Source organism: Crinia signifera, chromosome 19 (genome assembly GCF_055691185.1).
Source record: "Crinia signifera chromosome 19, ASM5569118v1, whole genome shotgun sequence".
NCBI classification, from domain to species: Eukaryota; Metazoa; Chordata; class Amphibia; order Anura; family Myobatrachidae; genus Crinia; species Crinia signifera.
In genome coordinates this window covers 107,835,867-107,856,877 of record NC_139226.1, presented here as the reverse complement: position 1 = coordinate 107,856,877, position 21,011 = coordinate 107,835,867, and the positions used below count along the sequence as shown (strand labels likewise).

Genomic DNA, 21,011 nt, shown 5'->3' with positions numbered 1-21,011 from the left:
TTCCAATCACTGCCATCCGGAATTGTTAATTGTTAAGCATCACATTAGCACAATACCATCTACAGACTATTGTTAGCGCAGGTCCCCTCATCCCTTTTCGGAATTGTTAAGCCTTCGGACAAATCTTGTGGCTTCCGGGCTGTCCGTAGAATTCTGGATGGGTGGTAACCCTACTGCTCCTTGAAACTAAAGGCCAGGGGCGCCCAACTCGGTCCTTCATGGACCCTAACCAGTAGCATAAAAATGTGAATTCACACAGCAACGATCAGTTCTGAATAACCCCCAATATTTTAGACTAAGGAGTGCTTTAATAAACTCTTCTACACAGGTGCGATACCATCTCCAGTACGCAACATGCTGGTGTGTACACTGTAGATCAGTCAAATGGGCATTGCAGGATCATATGCTATATGAGAATTATACTACTGTGTCTGTCTGGTGCCAGTCATGTTAGAACAAGCGGCTATTGCACACAATGCAGCGGGCCGTAACACGCTTGGCTTCAGATTTCTTTACATTGCTAAACATTTCTTTCACTGTTAAAGTTCGCAACTACTAATTATAGAAGTCATTTTCTGTCTTGTAAACAATTTATATACATGTGACATCCATTATTCCTAATAGGTTTTATTGCTCCTTCCCATCCAACGAACTGAGCCCTCGCTCCTGGTGCTGGCCAGTATAAGCCAGTGTTGGGGGGCAGGGCTATGATGTGGTGAGCCGCCCTTTCCAATTGGCTGCTTGTGTGTGAGCCAAGATTGTCTTACCACTGATGCCAAATTCAAAATGTGGCTCCAACACCTCAGTTATAAATTTCCCCTGTAGTCCTTTACACGAACCAGTCAGCTATGCACCATGAAGGTCACCATTTTGTGGGCCAAACCAATATTAAAGAGAATTTAGAATTGAGTGCATTTTTTAAACTAAACACCTGGGCCAGGGAGTGTAGGACTTTGTGCATGGAAGGGTTGAGGTTAAGGTTATGAGGTAGTGTTATGGGGTGTGGGGGTGGGGTTTAGCCTACAGGTAGTAGTGGGTGGGATTTTAAGACACCTCCCCTATTCCCGCTTCATTTAATTGCTTGCTGTCAGCTTTTGTAGTGGCACTAAATAATGGCTGCAGTCACCATCTTTCGGTATCCAGACTGATCATAGGTTGACTCTAGGTCGACAGGGTCTAAAGGTCGACAATCAAAATGTTGACAGGGTCCAAAGGTCGACAGTGAAAAGGTCGACAGGTCGACATGCATTTTTTACAAAATTTTGAGATATGTGCCGACAGGCGGTATTTTATGCCCTACCATCCACTACGGCGTGGAGGGAGAATATAATAGTGCCCGAGCATGGTGAGAATAGCAAGCCATTCGAGGGGATGCAGTACACTTAGACAGTGTCCATGTCGACCTATGTTGACATAGACAACAAATACCATGAAAAAATCATGTCAACCTTTTGGCTGTTGACCTATTAACCTTTTGACCATTAGTGGTCAACCATATGACTGTAGACCTAGGCATTGCAGATCTAATATACCTATATTTCTGTGGCGCTTGAGGTGCTCTTCCCTCCAATATGTAGCTTGGGCTGACGCTTCCGTACTGGGGTCAGCAGCAGGGTAGGATTTAGGGCCTTGTGGGCCTGGAGTTGGATACGTTCAAGGGCCTATCATAAGAAGTGGAGGAGGTGAGGCCAAGGCCATGTAGTATGACCGATACACTATACGCCCCAGTGTCTTCCTAAGTATATAAAAGTACAAAAGTTGTAAAACAGAAATACAATTTTATTACTTATGATTTATGGCCAACCATATGCCCAGCAGGTCACAGTCAGGTGATCATCATGCCGACATGATGATGGACCAATTTTTATGTGGAGGCCTGGAGCTGCTGCTCTATCGCCTATGAGAAAGGTGCTTCACCACAGGTGTCGGCAATCATACAGTAAGACGCAAGTCCAGGAACAGAACATTTTGTACCTAACGGAATAGGTCATGTTGGAGGGTATGTGAGTGGCATCTTGCATTGCGGTCAGCCCAGATCTACAATTAGGCTGCTGCCTAGAGAGCCAGGATCTGGAGGGTGTGCCCCAAGTCTGCCCAGCACAACTAAAGATATCTATGAGGAAGACATCCTTTTGTACACTGTCCCCGATAGTGGGGTCTTTCTTATAGTACCAACCAGCCCCCCCAGGTAAAATCCGCCACTCTCTGCCTAAAGTGAAGCCAGATGCAGTCTGTGAGACTGCACTGGCTTCACTGACTGGCAGTGACTTCGTATTGGAAGTCTGACCTGCCAGTCACTCAAGGCATCCCATCAGGAGGTGTTCCCTCCCTCCGGGATGCCTCTCTCTGCGCAAATGCGCGGCAGCCCCCAAAACGGGTTCTGCGAATGCGCAGTACCGCGGACCATACAGCGCATGCGCCGGAACCCGGTCAAGCCTCCAGGGGCTGCTGCAAAGGCAGCCCCCGGAGGCTTGGGCCAGTGCATGCACAGTATCTCTGAAATGACTGCGCATGCGCTGGCCCCATTCAGGGGACCGGGGTGCGCATGCGCGGCTTCCGGGGATGGCAGCAGCGGTCGGGGACAACAGCGGCAGCGGAGGGGGGGGGGCGCTACTGGTACCAACATACTTTGTTTCCCTCCTCCTCCTCCTCCTCCTCCTCCTCCTTCTATCAGTTAGTGGATTATTTTTTCTATTGGTTTCTTTAAAATTAAAATAAATAAAGCTGATGTTCCCCTTATTATTTAATTAAGGTTATAGGTTTTACCATATACTGGGAGGAAGACATTCATCTGGTGATGGGGAGTTTCTGCAGCTCATATATCAATTAGGAACTAGTGATATCACTGACCCTCAAACCGCCTGGGTAGGGATGCCAATCGTGGGGCATTTTTTCAATCCCCGGATTCATAAAAAGCTGAATCCTAGGATTCCTGGGATTGGCCTCGGCCACCCTAATTAAAAAATATGCCCCCCCCCCAACAAACTGGGCACCCCATATATACTCACATGGTGCGGCTGGAAGCAGGGGTTCGAGGGATCGGTGATGGAGTGGGGTTCTGGGAGCGGCAGCATATCGTAAGCCTGAGCGTTTTTGCCCTTCCCAGCTATTTTCCCCAGGTGGACTACTTTCCACAGCAGGACACTATGGAAAGCTGTCCACTTCCTCACTCATCTGCTGGTTATACCAGCAGATGTGCGGCAGCCAGCAGCGATGATGCGGGAGCACACATCACTGCCCCATACACACTGGATGGCTTTCCAGCCGACAATTGGCCCAGTGTGTATGGGGCTTTAGTTGTAAATGCTTAAGTTGTGTTAACCTCTTTATACACAATAATGTAACTAAAGTGTCATATACACAAGAAAATCAGGGTCAATATAAAATGTCTTTCTTTCAAGAAATAAGTTTTATTAAAAATATAATTTAGAGCATATTCTTCAATGTAGCAAAATGAACACAAAGAACATATTTTATATATGTACATTAACAATTACATGTATCAGTACGGTTTTAAATAGAAAAAAAAAATAATAATTAATTCTTCATTTAACTATTGTCCGAAAAAAAATTTCTTTATATTTTAATAAAGATAACTTCATACTGGAGACACTGCCATGGGGTATGACATACCCCCAAGCAGCACAATAGGTAGGTCAAATTGCATCTTTATATAGTAAAACAAATAAATATATATAGACATATGGAAGAAGGGCACTCAGGGACTAGAGATGCTGGTGAACGTAGGACAATTTTTATTGCCTGGTAGTCTACGTTTCGGGGTCTCCCCCGTCGTCAGGACAAAACAATAGTGTCACTATTGTTTTGTCCTGACGATGGGGGAGACCCTGAAACGTAGACTACCAGGCAATAAAAATTGTCCTACGTTCACCAGCATCTCTAGTCCCTGAGTGCCCTTCTTCCACTGTCTTTATCTACACGGGCTGTGAGGCCCCTAGGGTGGCACCAGGGCAAGTTACCTTCCTGGACTCATTCTACGTCCTGGGTGCCGGACCCTCCTCTGGATAGATATTATATAGATGGTAGCACATGCTTCCTTAAGGGTCCTACACACGTACATAGCGATACAACTCCTGAGTGATGCTAGATCGCTCAGCACACAGCGCTGCACAGCAATGGTGAGGGGACCTGCGAGTCCGATGAGAACACTGGCCCTGACCGCGGCAATTAACTAGATTTATCCAGCATGATGGATATTAATCACTGGGAGATAGCAATGGTGTGCCGCGCATCGCTATGACTATGACCCCTACACACACACACACACACACACACACACATGTACTTTAAGTAACATTGCTTCGAAAATGGCCTGAAATCGATAAATGTGTAGACCTCCTTATAGCCCTGCCTAACCATGGGGAACACCAACCATTCTGCAAAGGAGGGGTTGATGGTAGATAGATAGAACGATAATGTCCGCACTCACATCCAGACAGTGAGAAAAGAGGGGTGCTCCATAAAGAGGTCCCGGATAGGAACTCCAATAATTATAGTCAGCATACATAAAAAAATACGGTAGAGGGCGTTTACAAATAGATAGCAACATTTGTATTTAATCAAGGTAAAACACTCCGTTGTAGTTTTGACCACTAAGGGTCTTTTTCAAGACAAATCCAAAATGGCATCCAAGCAGCAAGCAAGTCAGGTGTAGGGATGCCAATCCCAGGATCGGAATCGGCGGGATCCTGGGATTTAGGGCATTTTTGAATCCCGAGACTGGAGGCTCCAATCCCGGGATTACGGGATCGATATGCGCATGCGCATTTGATCCCTTTCTCCCTTGTAGCACTGAGCGGGTATGGGGAGGAGGCTGGTAACTGAGTCTGGGCAGACGTGACGGCGTGGGAACACTGTGTGGTTGCGCAGCGTGACCTTTAACATCACGCTGCGCAGCCACACACTGTTTCCCACGCCGTCGCGTCTGCCTGGACACCGAGTTACCCACCTCCTCCCTGGCCAGCTGAGTCAACTCGCCTCCTCCACCGCACGCCGCCACACAGCTCCTCCACCGCATGGTTAGAGGTAATATATTCGTCATTGGGCATATCAGGAGGCCAATACCGGGATTGACAGTTTTTCCGGTTCGGGATTGGCCTCCCTAGTCAGTTGGCTTGATTTGCTGCTTGGATGCCCTTTTGGATTTGTCTTGAAAAAGACCGTTAGTGGTCGAAAAAATATGTTATACCTTAATTAAATACACATTTTGCTACCTATTGGTGAGTGCCCCACAGTATTTCTTTTGGATTCTGACATATTTTTTTTATTTTTCACATTTCAAAGTAATAGCATCAGTAAACAGAAATTATTATTTACACTTAACACAGTTAAAGGGATTGATCTAGGGAATTATAGTGGCTTGTTTAAGTCTGATGTTTAAAAGGGCATTGCTTTTAATAGTAGAACACCCGATGGGCAATGTGTACTTGCCTGCAAAGTGCAGTTTATGTGGGAAGTTCTTACAGTATGACTGTATTTTTAAAGCGACAGTCGTTTACAAGGCAAAACTAGGTCGGTTTCGCCTTGTAAACTAGGGTGTTTCATTTTTCCAAAGATGTGATTTTCATATGACTTTGCATATGCCCCGTTTCTCAGTGATGTAAAACATTTATATGCCAAATTTCAAGAAGATTGGATAATATTTAGGGGTTGCACACATTGATCACTTTTATCTCATATTTTATCAGTTGGCACAAGGCAATTGTAAGTCGATGGGCTCCAAAGAATGATTTGGATATGCTACAGCTTAGGAGCACTTATACAGATGCAAACGTCAAACACAGTGTTCTCACAGATGCTAAGAGACACCTTTATTATCTGTCAGAATCAAAACGTAGGATTGGCTTTTTTGGATGAGTGTATTACTCAGGATGAGAATGAATTAATTTTTTTTTATTTTATTTTACACATGACGTCAGCAGGGGGAGCCGCTCCTTACACATTCACATCACCTGCCAGCTCTCCTGGGGGGTAGCTTCTGCTGCCTGTGTCCCCAGGAGCCCTCCTTCTCCCCCACAGTGTCCGGCACAGGCTTCCATCTCCCTGCCTTGCTGTCAGGGGCAGCGAGCCCCTGAGGCGTTGAATAGAGGGAGCGGGAGGGCTGGCAGCGAATGCTCCAGAACCCAGCGATTGTACAGAGAATCCGAAACAGGATTTGCTGCACCAGGTGAAAAAAAGCATTGAATACATCTTTTAGTGTCTAATTTTAGTACTATTTTACTACTATTACTAAGTTTCTGATTTCTAGTTTTCCCAATAAAAGTAATGAAAATTGAAAAATCTTATTTTTTGCCTACTTTTACAAAACTGGTCAAAGTGTGCAACCTCTAAATATTATCCAATCTTCTTGAAATTTGGCATATATATCTTTTACATCACTAAGACTTGCGGTGTAAGCTAAGTCTGCAAAAATGTACCATTTTATTTATTGCCTTACAAAATGAAACACCCTATGTAAACGACTGCTACTGTAAATGACTGCTACTTTAAAAAAAAAAAAATACAGTCATACTGGAAGACCTTCCCGCTCATATTGCCCCATGTTTCCTACTAAGAGCAAAGCCAATTTAAATGTAGGGCTCAACCTCACTAAAACAAGATCTATTACACCCTTACGAGTGATGTAATACTTTCCCAGAACAGAGGCTACATCTGGCATTACTTGGGGTTCACATGGCTTTAGAGAGGGGTTGCAGGAGGCACTTTATAAATAAGATACGGTCATCAGGTTGACATGCATTAAGTTGACCACTAAGCTTTAGGTTGATACTTGTAATAGGTCAGCATGTCTAAGGTTGGCAGTGTTGGAAGGGCTACACAAGCATTAGGTCGACGATGGCATGGTCAACTGTCAAAATGTCATCAAGAGTTTTTCACTTTTTTTTTTTTTGAGCAGACAGGCGGTATTTCATGCCCTACCATCCACTAGGGCAGGCATGTCCAACGTTGGCCCTCCAGATGTTGTGAAACTACACAGCCCAGCATGCTTTGCCACAGTTTTGCTATTAGAGAATGCTAAAACTATTGCAAAGCATGCTGGGATGTGTAGTTTCAAAACATCTGGAGGGCCAACGTTGGACATGCCTGCACTAGGGTGTGGAAGGAGAAAAGAATAGTGTGTCGAGCGCATCGAGCCATACGAGGTACACTTTGACGGGGTCCCTATCAACTATGTCGACATTCGGGACAAAAAACGTGAAAAACTCATGTGAATAGCCTTATAAAGTACATGTGAGCAGTCCAGTAGAATATATTCTTCGTATACACGGAGAAGCAGGTGTAGATCATGGTGTTATTCGACACATCACGTTATGATCTTACGTTAAGAGCCCACACTAACATTTTCCTATCATTGTGTTAAAATAAAATAAAAAAACCTTGCTTAGAAAGTGCCTATTCTAAAATTTAGGATTAAAAAAAGACCAAGTAAAATGCAAGTCCCCTCTCCATTTTGTCCATTGCCTTCATTGTAAGCCCATATTGGCCCAAGATTCCCAAAGTATTTCCTCAGTAATCATCCGAATCCTAAAACCAAAAAGGGTAAAGGTTATAACGGGGCCAATAAATACGGCAATGTAAGAACAACAAAAAAAAAAAGTGTCATTTTTCAAAGCATTTAATGATATTGTTGCCTTGAATATTGAACAGATTGAGCCGTTCTCTGCCATTCCACCAGATTTTACTAGCTGGTGAGCTCTGGCGGAAAGCGGGCCGGAGGACGCGCGATTGCCTCACTCTCTCGTGCATCCCATTGCCGAGAATGGCGATAGTCACGCCGGGAGCCGCTCTAATTGAGAGCAAAACCATCTGTATATTCATTGACAAGACATTCCTTTTGGCCCAGTGGAGGGGGGCGCAGGGAGGATGAAGAGGCGGTGAGTGGACACAGACAGGGGGTTCTCGGAGACCCATGCAGGAGAGCTGGAAGACTAGGATAAAAAAAAACCATACAAATGAATGGGAGGCCACACAGGCAGCCTCCCATTAAGTTATATGGGTATTTTTTTTTCAGCAGCTCATCTCCCGGCTCCCCTGCCTGGCTCTCTGAGAACACCGCCCTCTGGCTCCTCCTGCCTGCGTCCACTCACCACCTCTTTGAGTCCCCTGACCACAACTCTTCATCCCCCCCTGCCCCCCCATCCCGCTGTCCATCTCCCTGAAAGTTGCATATGATAAATTGCATGCGATTTGTATGCAGAACTTAGCACATCAAGTGCTAAATCTTCTCAGAGCCCTCCCGGGGAGCACCCGCGGAAATAAGGTCCGACTAATATGTATGGACCTTTAGATGCCTCTTGAAAAACAGCACTAGTCAAAGGGACCAACTTAATACCTGGCCCAGCTGGCAGGCAGCCAAGAGAGATAAATGGGAGTCTGCTACATGGTGCATACTTCCGACTGTTATGGGGCCTAAACATCTAGCGATGTGTGCCAGCGATCTGGGTGATGCTAGATCGCTCAGCACACAGCAATATTAGAAATATTAAATTTTAAGCAAATATCATATTTAGGTAACTTACATCTACACATTTCATGCACAGACGAATCATACAACCATGGTTCTTCTGCACAGATGAATCGCGGTGAAGAGAAATAGTCATGTTCTCATCATAAATACAACTGCAAGAACAAAAGCACCACATTATAAAAGTCATAACACAAACATGACGTACTGTAAGAAGATATTCATAACAGGGAACAAGCACCACATGCATAATAAACTATATATTTTAACTAGTTTAAATACTGTAAAAGGTACAGGAGCGGATGGCAGCTGGTAATGTCACCAGTGGTGCAGAGAGGGGGGGGGGGGTACTCTTTAACTGGGCCCAGGACTGTAGGTGGGGCCCAGCATGATGCCTCCCACTCACATAAAAGGCAATGACACAGTACTTTGTATAGGTAGAAATAAGTGACTGCTGCTACAACAGCCTCTCTGCCAAGCCCAACACATGGTGGCTTACATTTTGGCACAGAGGGAGCCTGGCCACACCTAGCCACATTGGCCACGCGCCCCCTCATAGTGCTAGGGCACAGCCCTGGATGTCACCAGGCGGCCCTGGACATCACCATCCCAGCAATAAGACAGATAAGGCCACCAATCTAAACTCGAGTCACACCTGCGTTGAAGCTGGGTATAAATCCCTGGTGGGAAAACGTGTATTAAATATTAATGTTAAAAGCTGTAAAAAGAAAGGAAAACACTGAATTATCATACAGCTTATCAGAGTACGCTGTCTGATAAGCCCTGGCCTATACAAATGCATTTTAAATGAGGCTACTTTAAATATTTCCCCATGTCCCAACCCAGCCAGCACGCCTGGAGAGATCTCTTCCCTTCCCGATAAGTCTTATCCATTCAGCTATGACAGAAGAACAAGTGGTTTTGCTTAGAGGGGGGGGGGGGGGGGGTATAATGAGATTGGTTTTATTTTAGGGTTCATTTACACATTACTGCTGCAGTGCCCTTTATTTTCCTTGCAGGTTACCTGTGCACTATGTGACTGCAGTGCCAGATCCCGCTGCCATAAGGCGCAATGGATGCCGCACATACAGTACTGTATTCAGGAGGGCAAATGGATTCACCCTCAGTTGAATTCCCCCCATTTAAATTTCCACATATATTGAGCAATATGTTTATGGCAACTTGTTGAACGCTTAATTGAAGAATTCCAACTTGGACGTCCATTGGCACCAGATACATTATAACTGACCCGATATACAGCAAATTCTAAACAGTATGGTCAGGTCATAAGTGAGCAAAGTCAAACAAATTGTGACTTAAATGGGTACTCTTGTACACTATGGTATATATTCAATTGATGCTGGATACTTTCCAAAATTATTTTGACAACATGGATCTGGCATCCATTATTCAATGCAGCGGCCAAATCTGGTTGTCGGATTTGGCGGCTGATTGATGCTCACCTGAATGGTGTGGGGACCAGGTGAGTGCAGCGGCTGAAGGCGGAACGATTGCAGCGGGAGCCAGAACGGGGCCGGGTGAGCTGTCCTCACCCAGCCTGGCGGCAGGACAGGTGAGTGGGTATGGGAGGCGGCTGACAGGAGGGCGGTGCAGTGGAAGCTGCTGCTGCTCACCCGGTGCTGTCCTCCCTGCCTCAATCCCGCATCTTTTCATGTCGGATTGAGATTGCCGGAAACCTGTTTCCGTCAAAAGCAGGTGGATTAGAGGCTATTCCCTCAATCCACCTGGTTTTCCGCAGCTAGCATTGAAAAGATCGGAACCCTTTCCGATCTATTCATGTCGAAGACTGCAGTCTTTTCGGCAAGACGTCAGTTTTGACATCAATTGAATATACCTCAATAAGTTGACTAAATGTAGTAACCGCCTTGCCTCAATAAACACAAACAGTTTGCCCTTCTAAACCACTACAGTAGACAGAACAGAAATAAAATGTACCATTGCCTTTGTTTGCCATATTTTGAAATATAGAACGACTGTTTCAGTGTGAATGGGTCCGAAACATGAACTTTTACTATAGAGGCAGCCAAACGGAGTAGTTATAAGTTCATTAGCTCGACCCTATTAAGGTCAACATGTATTGGGTCGACAGGATTGGAAGATTGACAGTGGCAAGGTCGACAGTCAAATGGTCGAGATGAGTTTTTCACGGTTTCTTTTAGCCGACAGGTGGTATTTCATGCCCTACCATCCCCTAGCATGTGGAGGGAGAATAGAATAATGCCAGAAGCACGCGGTACACTTGGACAGTGCCGAGAAAAAAATCCCAAGGAGTAATACTACACAGACAAATCAGGAACAATAGGATATGTAAGTTACACTCACTCTTGGGAATCTTCAATAGGAGACTTCTGCAGCTTCTGGTGTCGTAGTCTGTCCCTCTTGATCGCCCTCCTCATCCTGATCAGTAGTATCAGGGAGACCAAAGCCGACGGGATGAACACCAGAGCTGACAGCAAGAGGACTGTGTTGAATTTAAAAGAGAGACCTAATCGGAAAAAAACATTGGAGTTACACCAGGACAATGATCCTTCCCAAGCAGTGTCCCTGATGTGACACCATGAGCACTTAGGGCTGATGGGTTCATATGCTTAGGCAAATAATTCATGTTAAACCACTGTTTCAATATACTTTATCTCTGTAACAAACAATCATTAGCCTGCAGATATTGTTCTTGGCAAGCTAGCTATACAGCTTTCATAGCAGGCCTAGGGTGGCCAATACCAGGATCACAGGACTTGGCCCCAAAATTGCCGGGGTTTCAATCCTAGGTTTTTGTTCTTAGACGGTCTAATGCCGGGCAACATCTGAGCATTTTGGTCAGACGCTGCCCGGCTGTACCCGGGCAGCGTCACGCACAGCGTGACATAAGGTTAGGGGTCATGCTGCATAGGCCACACCCCCCACACAGGTATCCTGCTCGCTCCGTTGCCGCATGTCTGCCCACTCAGACCAGCACTCCCACACCGCCTGCCCCCTGGCAGCACCGCCCACCTGACCGATCCTGGAAAATAATTGTGTAAATGGCTCGGTTGGGGGGCATGCGCATTATTCTTTATAAATTAGGGATGCCAATTGAGCCTTATTCAATCCCATATCCAGGGATTTTAAAAAAAGCCCAGTGATTGGCATCCCTACTGTGGCTTAAACAGCCACTCAGTACTAAAAGGAAAGCGGAACCATACTAGGTAAAAGGAAATAGATATTCTTACTAACAATTAGAACTACACCAGTACTCCCCACTACTCCCACTGTGCCATTCCATGACCTGTCTAGGGCGCAGGCTTCTTCACACTGCCTCAGAAGAAGGAGACCAGTTCTTACTTTCTAGAGTGACTGTTAGTTTTGTCTGAGGAACGTTGCCATGGACATCGACGGGCAGGTTCTTTACTTGACAGGATAGTGTGCCATTATCTGTCAGCCTCAGGTTCTCTAGCACAATGGAGGCATCTCCACGTTTGGCATCCCCATCAAACTTTACACGATCCGTGAAGGGTTCATTCGGAAACGGGTAAGCCTCTGTCTGGTAGTGCATGAGCTGCAATGGTGGGGAATACAGAACATGTTTTAGACTCAGAGGCATCATGGTATGTACTAACAAATAACAGGGTAACTCATTTGAATACAAATTTCTAGCAACTTTATTAAAAGCGTGCTTTACAATACATTTAATAGACAGACATCTGGATAAACCACAATCACATGAAGTATTTAGTCAGTGGTGTAACTGCAGAGCGGTTGGTGTATCAAGCAATGAAAAAGAGGGTAAGTAAACAGTGAAAAAGTTGCCCATAGCAACCAATTAGCCTTTACCTATCATTTTATGGAATGTAGTTGATAAATGTCAACTCAAAACAAATTGTTCACTATGGGACTATGGCAACATCTTTACTGGTCTAATTGCTTTGCTTTTAGCCGGCCTTGTCTAGCGGGAGTCTGGTGGTCGGATCACCAGCCGCCGGAAGGGGGAAGTGCTCGTGCATCTCCTACCGACAGAGACCGCCACCGCCTCTACGATGCTCCTCCGTCAGTGCCTACAGCCCCCCCCCCCCCCACAACCCTGCCCTGAAGCGGAGACAAGCAAGGCTTCCGTCCTCCGCGCCGCCAAAAAACTGGGCCGCGCGTGCATGCGAGTCCAAATCAGATGGAGCACATCTCTGCTGGCGATCATCGGCAGGGGCATTCTGGCGATCCCCGGCGCTGAATGAGAGGCACTCCATACGTACCAACTAACCAACCAGCTCCTGTCTGTCACAGACAGTCAAGACAAAAAATCCCTTACTTGACTGGCGGGTGGGCTGTCGAATGGGAGGATGGGTGGTCTGTCGAATGGAAGGGCAGGTGGACGGTCAGGGGCGTGGCCTGGGATGGAGTGTCAGAGACAGGGGAAGCAGCAGTGTCTGCTGGTCTCTCTGGCTCAGCTTCAGCTTCTCCTATGCGTGTGACATCATCACATCACACGCTGGAGAGGCCAGACAGAGGAACCGGAAAACCAGCAGGAGGGAGCAGAGACAAACAGTGTCCCACCCTGTCCAGCAGCACTTGTCCTGCGTAAGTTCAGAGCTGTCCTCTCCTCTGTCCCTGCAGCCAGCGTAAATCTTCTGCACTCCCAACTTGCATGAATGCTCATGTGTGGATTCAGGAGGTGGGGAATGGGGGCGCCAGAAAATATTTTGGCTGGGGGGAGAAAAATCTATCATTACGCCACTGACACCAATACTGACTTTCCAGAAGCTCAGGTGAAAGTGTGGAGATGGTGTCTTAGCAGTTCAACAAGGATACCCCTCAGGGTCATTTTTAATTGGGATAGGCTTAGAGGCACCCCCCAGATTTTAGACCTCCTAGATCCAGCATGTCCAAACTATATTGTTGAAACTACAAGTCCCATTATGCCTTGCCACAGTTTTGCTATTAGGGAATGCTAGAACTATGGCAAGGCATGCTGGGATGTGTAGTTTCACAACAGCTGGAGAGCCATAGTTTGGACATGCCTGACCTAGATAGTTGCCTAATTGTAGAGTCGACTCTGGTGACAGCATTAATGTTCTTGATACTTACACTTGACATAAAAAGCTTTTCTCACATAGGAACAAGCCTTATTTATGAAACTCATACAGTTCTATTAGATAGAATATTTCTGACAACCTTTAGTCTTACTCACAGTGATGGTGGAACCTCCTTTTTCAGGACGGTAGGTCCAGGTTATAGCTACAGAGTCAGATATGGGGTAACTGGAGGAGAAGGTACACCACAACCTAACAGACTCTCCTACCACCCCATATACTGCGGTGTCTGCATTGACATTTATGGGGCGCACGCTCCGGACACCTAGACACAGACAAAGCAACCATTACATTCACATAAAAATGAACAATTATATGTACACATTAACCCTAACAGTACCAATGTCAAATTATATTTATGATATAAGGTAAACATTACAGGTCATTATGAGGAATAAAAAAAGTTTGCTTGGAAGTTTTCACACCTATTTTGACAAATTCAATTGGTACTTAAAGAGTTATATACATCGTTAATAGAATTCACAAGCGGTATTTTGCAGTAGAAAAAGTCACGTCCCACCAGCGTTATGTTCCAGCAGCTCAGTCTTCAGGTATAGAAATGATAAGTGCTCCCTGGATGGTGATTATAATTTTATGGACTATGGGAAAAGTAGGAGTTGAATAAAAAGGATAATGGGTTTTATAGCTCATATGCTAAACACCTCACGTTGTAGCCTAAAGCAGAGAGTTACAGATCTGACATTTTCCCATGTCTCTTGTGATGCATTATCTATGCCTGTCCCCTGCAGCCATTACGGGTCATCAGCCAATATAATAGCATTTAAAACTTTTATGTCAGAACTGAAGCAATTTGCCAAATAATTTACCAGAATTCCCACCACAGCATCATCTGTCACTCAACCCTTGTGGAGAACGTTCCTGTGTAAAACAGTTTCACTTTCATGTGTCTGACGTTCCACCCCCTTGACATCACCTCCCCCCGCCCAGCCAGGGCTACAGTACACGCCCACCATCCACCATTACTCCACAGCCACCATCCACCATTACTCCTGCACATCCCTACCCTCTGCCAGGACCCCCGCGACCCCCCCTCCCGCCATTCGCGGGACCCCCCGCGACCCCCCCCCCGCGATTTGCGGGACCCCCCGCGACCCCCCCTCCCGCGATTTGCGGGACCCCCCCGCGACCCCCCCTCCCGCGATTCGCGGGACCCCCCGCGACCCCCCCTCCCGCGAATCGCGGGACCCCCGCGACCCCCCCTCCCGCGAATCGCGGGACCCCCGCCCCCCCTCCCGCGAATCGCGGGACCCCCGCGACCCCCCCTCCCGCGATTCGCGGGACCCCCGCGACCCCCCCTCCCGCGATTTGCGGAACCCCCGTGACCCCCCCTCCCGCCATTCGCGGGACCCTGCACCCCCCCTCCCGCGATTCGCGGGACCCCCGCTTTCCACCCTCCCGCGAGTCGCGGGAACCCCGCGACCCCCCCTCCCGTGATTCGCGGGACCCCCGCGAACTCCCGCGATTCGCGGGACCCCCGCGACCCCCCTCCCGCGATTCGCGGGACCCCCGCGACCACCCCGGTATCCGGACTATTGTTAGACAGCACTTACATCGACAGCCATTACATCGACACCATTAGTTCAACAGCTCAATAGGTCGACATGGTTTTAGGTCGACATACCATTAGGTCGACATGTCATTATGTCGACAGCTCATTAGGTCGACAGCTCATTAGGTCGACATGTTTTTAGGTCGACACTGCCATTAGGTCGACAGTGTCTATGTCGACAGTCAAAAGGTCGACATGGGTTTTTTCACTGTTTATTGAGCCGACGTGCCGACAGGCGGTATTTCATGCCCTACTATCCACTAGGGCGTGGTGGGAGAATAAAATAGTGTGCCGAGCGCAGCGAGGCACCGTGCCCGAAGCATAGCGAGCGGCTGCGGTACACGTCAAACTGTGTTCATGTCGACTGTGTCGACATTTCGGCCAAAAAAAAACAGTGAAAAAACCCATGTCGACCTTTTGACTGTCGACATAGACTCTGTCGACCTAATGGCAGTGTCGACCTAAAAACATGTCGACCTAATGAGCTGTCGACATAATGACATGTCGACCTAAAACCATGTCGACCTATTGAGCTGTCGAACTAATGGTGTCGATGTAATGGCTGTCGATGTAAGTGCTGTCTAATATCCGTCCCAGACCCGACCACCCCCTCCCGCGATATGCTGGACCTCCGCGACCACCCCCTCCCGCGAAACGCGGGACCCCCGCGACCCTCCCGCAAATCGCGGGACCCCAGCGACCCCTACCTCCCGCGAGACCCCTCCCGCGATTCGCAGGACCCCTGCATCCTCCCCTCCCGCGATTCGCGGGACCCCTGCGACCCCCCCTCCAGGCATTAAAAGGGCCCATGCCCCCCTCACGCAATTCACGGCACCCCCCATACCCCCCTTCCTGCGATTTGGAACCCCCCACGACCCCCCCTCCCGCGATTCATGCCCCCTCCCGCGATTCACGGACCCCCGCACCACCCCCCTGCGCCCACCCTCCCTTGATTCACGCCCCCCTCATGCAATTCACGGCAACCCCCCACACCCCCCCTCCTGCGATTCGCAGCCCCCCCACGACCCCCCCCTCCTGCGATTCATGACCCCTCCCGTGATTCACGGACCCCCGCACCACCCCCCCTTGACTCACGGCACCCCACACGCCCCTCCCGCAATTCACGGACCTCCGCAACCCCCCCTCCCGCAATTCACTAACCCCGACAACCCCCCTCCCACAATTTGCGGACCCCCCTTCACACGATTCAAGCCCCCCCGCGCCCCCGCCCACGATTTGCGGACCCCCGCCCCCTCCCGCTAACCGCGGATCCCCACACACCACCCCCCCTCCCGCAATTTGCAGACCCCCTTCCGGCAATTCCACCCCCCAGCGGACCACCGCGGCCCCCGCTCCCGCATTTCACGTAACCCCGTGACAATGGGGGATCCTGTACCACCACAAGCAGGTACCGCCCCTAGGTGGGAAATCCGGCCCTGGCTGCCGCACTGCAGGTTTCCCCACTGCCCTCTGCACCAGCGCCACAACTTTTATCAATGTCTTGCCCACATACCACTATTATACAGCCTCCTGCTCTCATGCACGCTCACTCCCTCCCAGTGGGAGGAGACGCTCACCCACTGCCGGGAGCTGCATACTGTCCCCCACCCTCCTCCAGTTCTAGGGATGCCCATCGACCATCAATGATTTTCAAATAATCGATGGTTTATGGCCGATGTTAAATACTTTTGCCATCAATGTGGGAGGACACTGCCCTGCCTCCTGTTCTCCTGCCCCGTAACTTCCGCCAGTGGAGACCCGCTCACCCTGTGTTGCCCACATTCCCCTATCATGCTTTACCGCCCAGCCTCCTGCTCTCATGCACCCTAACTCCCACCCAGTCGGAGGAGACACTGACTCAGGGCCACCGTCCTGTACTTCTGTGCTGCCACGCTGGACCCTCACCCACTGGCAGAAGCTGCACAGTGTCCACCACCCTCTTTAGTCCCCCGTATGCCCACACACCCCTATCACTACCCAGCTTCCTGCTCTCCTGAACCATAACTTCCACCACTGGGTAATCGCTGACGCTGTGTTGCCCACATACCCCTATCATGCCTCATATCCCAGCCTCCTGCTCTCATGCACCCTAACTCCCACCCAGTAGGAGGAGACACTGACTCAGGGCCACCGTCCGGTACTCCTGTGCTGCCACGCTGGACCCTCACCCACTGCCAGAAGCTGCAATACAGGGCATCTTTCATACAATTCTAACCATACTTCTCACAATACAAATGTTCACAAATTAAGGGGCGTAGCCCCTTACGCCGGTGTGAAGAGCGCCCGTAGGGCGCGATGAATCACCTAGTACAGTATATGACATGGAATTGGCGCATTTTTACTCAGCACTTTGGCTCCACCCTCTCAGCAAGTACCTCCCGCCCCCTTCCCACATGGTGCAGTCTCTGGTAGGGATTACACCTTACAGCAAGCTTCTGTTACTTGTGACCATAACAAACATGTAAGCAATGTACTAGGGAAGGTAACATGCGCACAAAAGGGTAAAAAAATAAAAATAAAGCATGTACACAATGTATAAGAGGAGAGCAACATGTATACAATACAAGTAATTAACTGGATATGTGAGAGTTTGTAAGTAGCAAAAATACTTTACTTGGTAAAAGAACAACGAAAGAAATAAAAAAAAAAGGTAGTAACAATATACAGTTACAGGTGCCTGTTACAGCACAAAACCCCACTTTTTGCGTATATCTATTCATTAGGACGGTGAAGTCAGACCAGACCTAGGGGGAGATTCTCTAAACTAAAAATGCCGTAAAAACCCTTTTATCTGGGTTTTTACCGCATTTTGGGATGCTCTAAGCATCCCCCCGCTGGGTTATCGCGACAGGGGTCATCGCCAGAAAAATCTGGCGATGCCCCATAGAAGCCTATGGGTTTCTAACGAGTCGTCCCCCCTCCCCCCCGCCGCCCCACACAGCCCCCCCTCACCTGTGTCCGGGCAGCACAGAGTTGTGCTGCCCGGACCTGTGACCTCCTCCTCCCTGCATTATGATCCTCTTCCGGGTGCAGGAGGAGGAGAGCCCGGCGCAGCAGCAGCAGCGCCGGGTAAGGGAGGGAGGAGCCGCTGTCTCCCACCGCAAAGGACAGCTCTTCACGTAAGAGCTGTCCTTTGCCATAATTATGGCATATGTAAGAGCATATGCGATAATTTTGTTTGTGGTAGCCAGCAATGGGCGGTGGTAAGGGAGCACGGATGTTAGAGCATCCCCCTAGTGCTTTGTAGCTAGTCCAAAACACTACTCACTCAGTGCGCAGGTACACTACTACGCATCCATGTATACAATACACCAGGAAAGTTTGACATGTACGCACCATGCCAGGAAAAATGTAACATGTACACAAAGCACAGGGGGGCAGATGTATTAAGCTTTAACAAGAGATAAATTCAAGGGTGATAAGGAGAGATAAACATCCAGCCAATCAACTGCTAACTGCCATGTTACAGCCTGTCTTTGAAAAAAGTCAGTAAGGAGCTGATTGGCTGGACGTTTATCTCTCCTTATCACCCTTGCATTTATCTCTTGTTAAGGCTTAATACATCTGCCCCAGGGAAGGGTAACATGTACACAAATGGACATAGAAGTGTAACATGTATGCAGCACCACAGTGAAAAGTAACACATCAGGGAAGGGTTACGTGTACACAACGCACCTCGGAAGGATAACAAACATGTACATAATACTCCAGGATGCTAAGATGCACACAACATGCCCGGGAAGGGCAACATATATGCACACCAAGGAACAGTAACATGTATGCATCGTGCCAGGGAAGGGAACATGTATGTACACCAAGGAACAGTAACATGTATGCATCGTGCCAGGGAAGGGCAACATGTATGTACACCAAGGAAAAGTAACATGTACGCATCGTGCCAGGGAAGGGCAACATGTATGTACACCAAGGAACAGTAACATGTACGCATCATGCCAGGGAAGGGCAACATATATGCACAACGCACCATGGAAAGGTAACATGGATGTGCAACAGGAATAGGGTATAGTACACAATGCGCCCACCATGGAAGGGTAACATGTACATGGCAGGTAAGGGTAACATGGACGCGCACCACGGATAGGGTACAGTACACAATGCGCCATGGAAGCGTACCTTGCTCCTCTGTGGGCCATGTCATAGCTTGCAGCCAGACAGAAGAATGCCTGGATACAGGGAGTACTTGAGGATGGGATTTGGGAGTCACTAGGACCGGTGGCCTTAGACAACACTGTACGTACAGGGGTTTATAAAAGTATGAGGAACTTCCAGGTGTATACTGGAGGTGCCTGTGACTTTAAATACTACAAATATAAATGGAGAAAGAGAAGTCACTCACCCACTATAAGCAGCACCAAGAGCTGTCCCCAGAGCTCTCTCCCCCATCGCAGCTCCATGATCCGGTGTTTCTGTTCCCCTGTCTCTGCAGACCTGTCCGACAGGTGAGACAGGTGTGTAAGCGGATGTGATGCAGGTGACACCAGGCCTGTGCACAGGTGAGTCACTACCTGGCCTGCCCCCACTGCCCAGAGTGTCCTGCCTCCACTCACTAAGAATACAATAGCAGCTCTCCCCAGGATATCACACAGTGCTGGTTATTGTGAGCCTGCAGTGACTCTGCCTGTGCTTCTGAGCCTTCTGTGTCCAGCACCTTGTTAAAGAGATTATTTGGTTTGTATTTACTAATCTTTGCATTAACAGGTAACCTATTAACAGATTATTTACCGAGCTGCTGTTACATCACACAGTGCTCTCCGCCCTGTCCTCCCACTCCTAATTACTGCACAATGTACACAGCAAACAGGTCTTTCCACTTCACTCTATGGTGCAAACTGAAACCACATCCTTACAGCTGGATAACCCAATGAGCATCCAATTAGAAGCAAGAATATTATATGGGCAGCTTACGCCACTAGTCCTGACGGAACAACAGAACAGTGATGTCAGCGAGCAAAACACTTACATCCCCCCCATTGTGCTGAGGAGCAGTGTACGCCTTTTATTATATAGGCTCAGAGAGCGAATGCTTGTGTTTATGATGATTAGCGCAAATGGCAGTGATGATGTCATTGCAACTAGCCTTGACATATTTATACCCAATCCAAGGTTTAACGAGGCTTACCATACTGTCCCTTTAAACTGGGACACTCATGGACTGCACAGGTTATAAGTCTGATTAATTATCAACGGTCAACGACTGTCATGTGATTTGGGATAGCCAATAAGATCCTGCTTTGAAATCAGAGTTAATCAGAACCTGCACATCTCTTAAAAAAAAAAAAACCAGGTGAAATGCAGGTGTGAAGTCAGCCAGATATAGAACTTGGGTCATTCCTGAGTGTCCTACTTTCAAGGGATACCATAGTAAGCCTAGGTTTAACCATTCATGGTAAAACCATGTGCAGTCAGAGCCAGTGTTGTACACATGTGCATTGTGCAGTGGAACTGGGTGTTCACAGTTAAATGGGAAGAATGAGCCATTGGAAACCAGGATTCGATGCTGGCACACCCTCTCCAACCCAATTAATAATGGGTAAAAGAAAAAACTCAATCATATTGATAATTTCAATGGTTGCTAAGGCAGTTTCTGATGTCCATCCTTGGCCCGATTCAGGCCCAGAGTTCCTGTGTACGTTTCGGTCGGCAAAGTGCACCACCTAATTATTATGTAACGCACATTACAGATGACTATCGCAAGATTCTAATCACTACATACTATGTCATTTTAATAATAAATAAACTGGCAAAAAATGTATTTTGACAATTTAACAAGATTCTGCCCCATATTTACTGCGTCTGCGTATACAGTAATGACCCCCAAGCCTTGTAGCCGTCACAATGCTACCCACTAAGGGCC

At 48.0% G+C, this 21,011-nt stretch overlaps 1 protein-coding gene and 1 long non-coding RNA gene across 3 annotated transcripts in view; one reads left to right on the top strand and one right to left on the bottom strand.

Moving 5' to 3' along the window:
* The window catches only part of LOC146042865 (uncharacterized), a 106,745-nt gene that overhangs the window by 70,126 nt on the left and 15,608 nt on the right, over nt 1-21,011 (top strand). The gene's annotated exons all lie outside the window — the stretch shown is intronic.
* Nucleotides 4,919-20,048, bottom strand: LOC146042859 (myelin protein zero-like protein 3). Of its 2 annotated transcripts, XM_083163126.1 has the most exons (7): nt 19,880-20,048; nt 19,494-19,585; nt 13,665-13,831; nt 11,828-12,041; nt 10,829-10,991; nt 8,541-8,640; nt 4,919-7,545 (listed from the first exon to the last, which is right to left on the bottom strand). In XM_083163126.1, the coding sequence occupies exons 2-7, from the start codon at nt 19,549-19,551 to the stop codon at nt 7,528-7,530; spliced, it is 720 nt and encodes a 239-aa protein (XP_083019252.1). In that variant the 5' UTR covers nt 19,552-19,585; nt 19,880-20,048; the 3' UTR covers nt 4,919-7,527. The 2 variants fall into 2 exon arrangements, with proteins under 2 accessions (XP_083019252.1, XP_083019251.1); XM_083163125.1 differs by lacking the exon at nt 19,880-20,048 and having other exon boundaries at nt 19,494-19,859.